The sequence below is a fragment of the Corapipo altera genome, unplaced genomic scaffold, assembly GCF_003945725.1.
Source record: "Corapipo altera isolate COAL_440 unplaced genomic scaffold, ASM394572v1 49, whole genome shotgun sequence".
Lineage (NCBI taxonomy): Eukaryota > Metazoa > Chordata > Aves > Passeriformes > Pipridae > Corapipo > Corapipo altera.
Genome location: NW_020884879.1, coordinates 6,927,796 through 6,936,307, shown reverse-complemented (window position 1 = coordinate 6,936,307; position 8,512 = coordinate 6,927,796). Strand labels below are relative to the sequence as shown.

Below are 8,512 nucleotides of genomic sequence, written 5' to 3'. Positions count from 1 at the left end.
TGGAGGAACTTCCAGCGTGGAGGTTGGACTCCAAAGAGTCTTTATTTCTACAGTTATTTGATTTGTGAGCAGTTTAGTTTCTTCGTTGCTGCTGCTGGGTTCACTTTTGTGAACAGCAGTGGTGTTATGTTGATCTCAGTTCACTGACTGGGAAAGTGGAGAGGACTCATATGGGACCATCTCATGAAAGGAGGACATTTCTAATATGGAAGATCAGTGTCTTTCTAAAAATAGATCATAATTTATAAAAACAAAAAAAGCTTTATTGTTGTATGTAGACTTTAAATATTTTCCCATGTGTTATTCAATCAAGAGAAATAAGACATTTTATGTTGAGCTATGTTTAAATGAGAGCACTCACAAAGGAAAATCCTGATGCATTTTCTGGCAATATTTTGGTTGAGGTAGGGGGAACAACTTTCTGAAGTTTTGAGATCCTTTTCTTTGTCCCCAAGTGATGGGCTATGCAGTCTATAAATGACAAATGCTTCTTAAATGGAAAGAATTTCTCTATCTCAAAACATGCTTTGGAAGGAAGAGAGAAGACGGGTGCTCTGCTAAGTTGCTGCCTCTCTGGAATAGAAGTTTAATGTACTTAGTGAAGATGGGAGAAAGTTATTCTACGAGCAGTGCAACTAATGAATACTGGCTTCTTATGGATTAATACCCTAAGTTCAAGCCCCCATTCCTCCCTCTTGTACACAGTGAGGAGATAAACTGCCTTCCTGCATTTCATACCATTTTGAATGGACAAGCAATAGCCTGTACATAATGCCTCTCAAGTGGCTATGAGACTGTTAAAAATATCTTTTCCTCCCTGGAGAAATTATTTTGGGTCTTTCTTCTCAAGGCAGCATCTAATTTTCACAGTCCTTATTGACAAATTAGCAGCTTTGAGGTGTCTAATCTTCCATCAGATATGACTGAAGTGTGTTCAAAGCTGGGGGGAAGGAGATGGATGCATATTCACTGACTTCTTAAGCTTCATTTCTGGAGCAAGGTTAAAATTAATGTAGACTGTAGCTTCCTGACTCTTCCTTTGCATAAAAATCTCATGGATCAGAGCAGCATACAGCCTGCAGATATTCCAGTACAGAGTGGTAAGATCATCAAGGAATCATCAGAGCTTTTTTTCTTTTTTTGTTCCTAGCAAAAAAGGACCTCGCGCTACCTATTCTGAGTGGCTGTCCAAGATGGGTGGGAAAGCACAAGGCATCTCTCGGTATCATGCTATGTACAGGTAGGATTTAAAAGAGGAATGCATGTAAAATAACAGAAGCTAGAGTGTACACACACACAGAGTTGTAGAAATTCCAGGAAAAAACATTATCTGTGTTATAATATGATGGCTAGATTTGATTTTTGCTCATTTTACTGCTCTGTCTTACTGGAGATGCTCTGCAGGAGGAGGTTAGAACTGCCAGAAATCCCACCAGAGTACAGGAATGCTTCCAGAAGCTTGCTCACTTCCTTAAGAAAGTGTCTTGAAGCAGATGCTGCTCTTCAACTTTATTTTCTAGGTGTCTTGTTGCTAATTATGCAGTGAGGTAGGCTGTCTCAGAGCCCGAGCATCTGCTCGAGTTGGACAGAGAAAATCCCTGTGATTCACCAAGAACTCAAGAATATTTGATGATTTCGGTCCCGACTTAACATTTCACATACAGTGGGCTGTTATTTCTATGGCTAACATTATTCCTTCATTTATTTGCAGTAATGCAAGCCGTAGAGAAGCAGTTATGTCTTTCAGAAGCAGGGAAAGCAGTGTTCCAGAAGACCTGCTGCGGTAAGTGCACTGTCAGTGACTGCACGTTGTGAAACGAATGTTGGTGTTTATCTGTTTTCAACAAGCGAGTTCTGTTTCATTCAGGCGAGCCTTTGTGAAAATGAGCACATCTCCTGAAGCCTTCCTGTCCCTGCGGTCCCATTTTGCCAGCTCCCATGCACTGATGTGCATCAGCCACTGGATACTTGGTATTGGAGACAGACATCTGTCCAACTTCATGATTAACAAGGAGACAGGTGGCATGGTGGGAATAGACTTTGGATATGCATTTGGTGCGGCCACACAGGTATTTGTTTTCTAATTAATTTGTTACAGCTCTTGCATTTATTCTGTGCATTTATACGTGTATTCTCAGTACTAAATTTGATGCTTTTCAGTTGCCATCGTTCTGGTGCAAAATGGTGCAATCTTTACAGGTTATTTCTAGTTGACTGAATAAAATCTGTGTCAGATATTCTCAGATAAGCTGGAAGGTGTAGAGTTTCACAGCTGATATGGTGGTGTTTTGCATAGTTCAACCGTGCTTTCAACCGCTATCACTAAATATTGATGACTAGAGTTTGGTGTCACAACTTGGTCCCGTTCTACTGTATTGCACCATATTTTCAGTTAAGTGACAAAGAGGGTTCCAAAGCTTAAAAAGAACAAAATACTCCTTTCTAATCCTTCTGTTCCAAGGCTTCTTATTTCTTGTTCTGTTTTGACTGTCCTTCCCCTTTGCTAGTTTTTGGGTGTGCCAGAGTTGATGCCTTTTCGCCTGACTCGACAGTTTGTTAATCTGATGATGCCAGTGAAAGAGTGGGGACTCATTTATAGTGTGATGGTGCATGCCCTAAGGGCTTATCGTTCAGATCCAGATCTCCTCATCAGCACAATGGATGTATTTGTAAAGGAGCCTTCTTTGGACTGGAAGGTGGGGGTTTTCCTCTTTTTTCTTTTTTCGTGTGAATATTCTTAAACTGTACTAAGAATAAAACTGATCAAAAAGGGAGTATTTCTAGATGTACAGTCACAGTGCTCCTTTTATCTTTCTTTGGTTTTTTAAGTTCTCAGAGAAACTGAACTTAAAGTATTTAAAATGACAGAATTCTATATTGATGCACAAAGAACAGTAGCATATGGCAGCAGCATAAATATTTTCAACTGTTTGCATTGAGCCTCTTAAATTTACATCAGCACTGTATATATCAAATTAATAATTACAGAGAAAACTGAAGGTAGTTGCACTTCAATAACTTCAGTTGTAAATTAAATTTAAGTCATAGGCAAGCTAAATATTATCTCACTACTTTATCCTCCACTCCATATACAGTTAAGAGTTACTGGCTTGACTTGCTATGATCTGGCAGCTTAAAAGTCTTTTTTAAGTTATAATTTATGACAAATAGGGCAAATTTGTTTTCTCTTTAGAACTTTGAAGAGAGACAGCTGAAAAAAGGAGGCACGTGGATTAAGGAAATAAACACATCTGAAGTAAACTGGTACCCTTTGCAAAAAGTCAACTATGTCAGAAGAAAGCTTACAGGTGCCAATCCAGCAATAATCACTTGGTAAGATGCTCTCCTTTTGCTTTAAACTGCTCTACGAAGAGCTTTGGCAGGCTCCCGTGTCAGATTTTGTTCTCTTTGGATAGAATAGTGGCTAGGAAAAAAAAAGAGACAGGACAAAATTTCAACAAACCTTCTGTCAGAATCATTTTGGTCTGTATACAAGCTCTCTGAATCACCTTGCCAGCCAAAACACCAGATATCTCCCCACAAGTTTTCTTGCTCCAGCTCAGGCCTCTGAGCAGTTTTACTGCTCCTGGCAAGAAACATCTCCCCACCCTGTCAGCCTGCTTAATCTCACACTGCCCAGCCTACTTTTCCTCATTTTTGTCTCCATGACTTTTAGACTAGGGGTAATATTTAAATCAATATGGGTAAGATTTAAATCAATATATGCTTCTGCTGAAGGATTACTTGAAATGGAACCTGAACCAGCTGTAGGGGAGGCATGGAGGTAAGCTGCTTCCCAAAAACATCACATTCAAATCTGACGGCATTTTCAGGTTATTTATGTCAGTCTAGTGAAGTCTGGCTCAAGCGAGAATGTCTTTAAAGTTCAGTTTAAAAGTACAATTAATCCCTTCCATCCTCTTTTAAAAAGACATTTTGGATTAATCAAGGGAAAGACAAAAAAGCAAAGAAAGCAAGCCTGTTTTAAAACCATACAAATACTGAAAAGTGCAGGACTTGGGAGGAGTCCCCTTTGCGGTCAAGGCTCAACTGGAAGAGGCAGCAAAATACTTGTTACAGGCACAAATCAGAAGGGGAGGTAAGGAGATCAACAGCTTGGATGTGAACTTCTGCATCCCTCTTTGACCTAGAGACCTCTGACAAGATTGACAATATTCATGGTAAATACCCACTAGTAAAAGACACCTGAAATCACCAGTCTTTGCTGGCCGAGCCTTCTGCAGCTCTTGCACAGTCTCCACATCTTAATCTCAATTCAGGCAGCTTTATTTTTCGAGTGCTGTTTTGTATTTAAAAATCCATCTCAGATTTTTTGCTTGTTTCCTTTAGTAAGAGTTTATTTTTGTGTTCTCAATTTCAGTGATGAACTACGCCTGGGCCATGAGAAGTTACGTTGTTATAAAGATTTTGCAGCTGTGGCTCGTGGTAATGCCAATCATGATATCAGAGCCAAAGAGCCAGAGGACGGACTTTCAGAGGAGACCCAAGTGAGATGCCTCATCGATCAAGCGACAGACCCCAATATTCTTGGCAGAGTCTGGGAAGGATGGGAACCCTGGATGTGAGGACCTCCTCTCTAAAGCCCAATCTGCCAAGGGACCTGTATCCTAATACATAGCTGCAACTAGATCAGAATTTTAAGGCAAAAAAGGAAAAAATCTCTTAACTGCTTTTATCATCGGTTAACTTGACTAATAGAGAATATAAATTTTTTGTATTAAAGCTGTATTCAAACAGTGATTTTTTTTCTTAATTATTTTGCTTGTATGTAGTTCTGTAACAAAGCAGCTTTATTGCCTTCGTGTTAAAATCAATGTAGAAAGAACTGGAGAGGCTATAGAACTTAAAGATTTATTTGAAAGGCACTGAGACCCCTCAGCAGAAAGCACAAATTCATACCCTGCAAACTTGTGGGCATCCATGTAGTGATGTAGTGAAAGTCTGTACTTTTCTTTTACAGAGACCTTGATGACAATCAACTAAAACCATTCTGCAGACACATATTATTTGTAATTAAAACTAGAAGATTTTTGTATCAGTAGTATCAGTGAAACACATGGGGAAATTAAACAGAAAATGCCTTTAAACTCTAAATAACACTTAAAGTATCTGAACAACTATTTCATTACTGGATAATGTATAGATGAGACTGTTCCAGCAGATATTTTTTTTTAGCAATTAGAGGTTTGTACTCTGTTATCTTTGTCCTTTGGAAGTATGCACTTGTCATGTTGTATTAATTCCAAATTATTTGTTTGACCAAAGCCAAAAATAGTCAATGCCACCACAGTAGAGTGCTGCAAGCTTCTTGCCATAACTGCAGCACAGCACAGGCATGGCTAATGCACTTGGAATTTGCTTATGCCGAAGTGTGGAGCTTGTGCCAGGTGTAGCTCTTTCTCTTTGACAGCCAGTTCTCGGGTATGCTGGGTTTGGCTGGGGTTGAGTTAGTTTCCTTCAGAGCAGCTAGACTGAGGCTGTGGTTTGGCTTTGTGCTAGAAACCATTGATAACACAGGGATGCTTTATTGTTGCTGAGCAGGGCTTGCACAGAGACAAGGCCTCTTCTGCCTCTCACACCCTGAGGAGTGCCATGGAGTTGGGAGGTGCACAGCCAGGATACACGACTCCAGCTGACCCAAGGGGTATCACATACCATGCGGTGTCTTGCTCAGCATATAGAGCTGGGGGAAGAAGGAGAAAGGCAGAGATGTTCAGAGTGATGGGTTTTGTCTTCCCAAGTCACTGTTAGCCTGGCTTTCCTGGGGATGGCTTAACACCTGCATGCCCATGGGAAGTGGTGAATGAGTTGCTTTGCTTGTGTGCACAGCTTTTGCACAGCTTACCTAGTAAGCTGTCTTTATCTCAAACCATGAGTTTTCTCACTTTTCCAGTTCTCACTGCAGGGGAGTGAGGAGCGGCTGTGTGGGGCTGAGTTGCCAGCCAGGGTTAAACCATGGCATCAGGTAACCTTGGGGGCAAGTGCAGCACAGACAGCAAGAGAGTTCTCTCAAATACTACATTGTATTTTACCCAGAATTCACTGTAGGATATAGATTCCATTGAGGCTTTTAATAATTATCATAAAAGGTGTAATAAAAATGAGTCTTTGCCCTTTCACTGCCTAGAAGCTTTCCCTCCTGCCTCCATGGTGGTGGAGCAGTTCTGGTTTTGCTGAGGGCCATGTCTCCTGCTGGCACCAGTCTCAAATGAATCTTGTCAGCTGGAGAGCAGAGCTCCTGGATACAGTTTCATGAAAAACTCAGAATGGGGAAGATTGCTGAGGCCTACTGGACAGGGAGAGGATTTTTCCATTTCAAATACTTTCCAGCAACAACTGCTATTTGTTCTACTTCCGTCGTAATAAATATACTCAATTGTTTGTGTCAATAGTGTTATAAATTGAGAAATTCAGAATATTTTTATCAGACTTTATTAACAAAAAATATTGTTAGGGTGTATTTTTGTAGAGGAAATATATTTAGAAATAAAAATAAACTTTCAGCTGTATACCTTATTTCAAAAGTTAATTTAGCACACTTCAGTTGCAGAAGGCTTCTATGTTTATCCATTTGTGGACATGATAATTGGTGGACAGTAATGTGGGGCTTTTTTTCATAAAAGTGTTTGATGTAATCTATTTTTATATACACTTCAGTAAGATGTCTTGGTGTATTTTATTCTTTTAATCTCTGCTATCAATTAAGACAGCAGTCTTATGACTAAAGCTTAGTCAGGTGAGGTGCTCTAGCTTTCATGCTGTCACTCTAAAATATAAGAAAGTTTAAAGCACAATAAAATAACAACATGAAAAGGCAAGGGGACATTTAGAAATCAAGTGGCTGGTCATAAGAGGTGTTAAATGGCACTTTTGGCACATACCTTAGATATTTACTAGGTACTTTGACCTGTACTGCAGAGGACAAAGTTTAGGTTTATAGTTTAACGAGGTTCTTCTTGTAGGACTTTTGATATCCTCAGCACCAATAGATGTTTGTGCACAGCAGGCCTTCTTCCTTGGTCTTGTGGAAGGGGCTGGGGCTGAAGTGCAGCCTGGTCCTTCCAGGGGAGGGGGACTGGAGATGACCCCTGCTGAGTGCCTTCTGCTCCCTTAAGTCCATTGCAAAAGGCCCTGCCCCTGTGAGACAGGCAAAAGGGACCCTGACAGTGCAAATGGGCTTAGAATTTGTCTATGACAATTTAAATAGTTAAAAGCTCCATCTTGGCCCTAAAATAAGTGCAATAGTTGAAAGCCTCAGCTACACCAGTCCTTAATGATGTATTTGTCAAGCTCATGTGTCAGCTGAGGAGCAAAGCACGAAGCTGCTGTGTTTTTACGAGCAGAGATCTATCCTATGCAAAGCAAGTGGAGTTTCCCTAACAGAGCTCTCCCCATGCAGCTGAATGAGCCTGGAAATAACTTCCAACATATGTAAATGGCAGCTGCCATCCCCAGTCCTGACTGAAGAGCGCTGCTCTCAATAAAATGCAGGAGCTAAATGGAAAGGCTGGAGCCAGCCTGTGAAGCAGCAAGGAAAGTACTGACGCAATGCAAACCTCAAGTCACTGGGCTCAGTGCTTTATGGGGCGGGTTTATTTGGCTTCCAGAAAAGAACAAGATGATGTGAAGCTCAGAGTCAGAGACTGCATCAGGTCTCATGCAAAACAAAACTTGGGAAGTATTCACAAGTACAGGAGAATATTTCCTTCTCAGATTAAATAACCAGATGGATGGGCACTATATCTGGAAATCCATTAGTTGCACCTGAAAAGTTATATAAAACATTGGCATATATTCTCATTACATATTTCTAAGTGTATAGAATGATATTCATATTTAAGCTAATCCTTACCATCCCTGCCAATCTCAAAATTTCCCTCTAGCTAAGAATAACAGTACTGCTGAACCCAGAGGAAAGCTCTGCAGCTGCAGCCTGGAGTCTCTTTTCCCAACTGATTAAGAGGTTCCTGCATGCTGCTTCTCATGTTCAGGATTTTCCCTTAGTCCCCACCAGTGTTGCCCAGTTTAAATGTTATCTTAGAGTGTCAATGACTGAGATGTGATACAGCACCAGCACATCTTTGGGCATGGGAAGGAGCCTATGAGCTTTCCACAAAAACAATGAATTGGGCTTGTATTCAGTCATGGAGTAAGGAATTTCCTACAGCTCTTCTGGCCTCACACTTAAGGGTTTGGCCAGCTGCTTCCCAAAGTAAACATCTATATATGTCTCTATCTATATATAGAGTCACTTCTCCCCAAACTTCTTGTTTTTGCAAAATCAAGGAATTAAAGTAAGGATTTATTACCACTGCTTTAAAACCCTTTTTTCCCTCACAAGTGCAGAGGATGAGGGTCTGCTGCATCATTTTATTAACACTATGCCTCATTTGGAAATTACATGGGCTTCAAAAATTTAATTTTTAAGCTATGCTGCCTTTAAGAAATGGCACCTATGCAGAAACGTTGCACCCTGGCAACCATCCACATC

The 8,512-nt window shown here is 40.5% G+C and overlaps 1 protein-coding gene across 2 annotated transcripts in view; it reads left to right on the top strand.

Annotated features, from left to right (window-relative positions):
• PRKDC (protein kinase, DNA-activated, catalytic subunit) overlaps nucleotides 1-4,761 on the top strand; it is an 83,863-nt gene extending 79,102 nt beyond the window's left edge. For both annotated transcript variants that reach the window (XM_027638615.1, XM_027638613.1), the window contains 6 exons: nucleotides 1,151-1,240; nucleotides 1,712-1,783; nucleotides 1,868-2,069; nucleotides 2,508-2,696; nucleotides 3,194-3,333; nucleotides 4,382-4,761. In XM_027638615.1, coding sequence (XP_027494416.1) covers nucleotides 1,151-1,240; nucleotides 1,712-1,783; nucleotides 1,868-2,069; nucleotides 2,508-2,696; nucleotides 3,194-3,333; nucleotides 4,382-4,586 — 898 coding nt within the window. In that variant the 3' untranslated portion in view covers nucleotides 4,587-4,761. The remainder of the gene's footprint in view (nucleotides 1-1,150; nucleotides 1,241-1,711; nucleotides 1,784-1,867; nucleotides 2,070-2,507; nucleotides 2,697-3,193; nucleotides 3,334-4,381) is intronic.
• The last annotated feature ends 3,751 nt before the right edge of the window (nucleotides 4,762-8,512 follow it).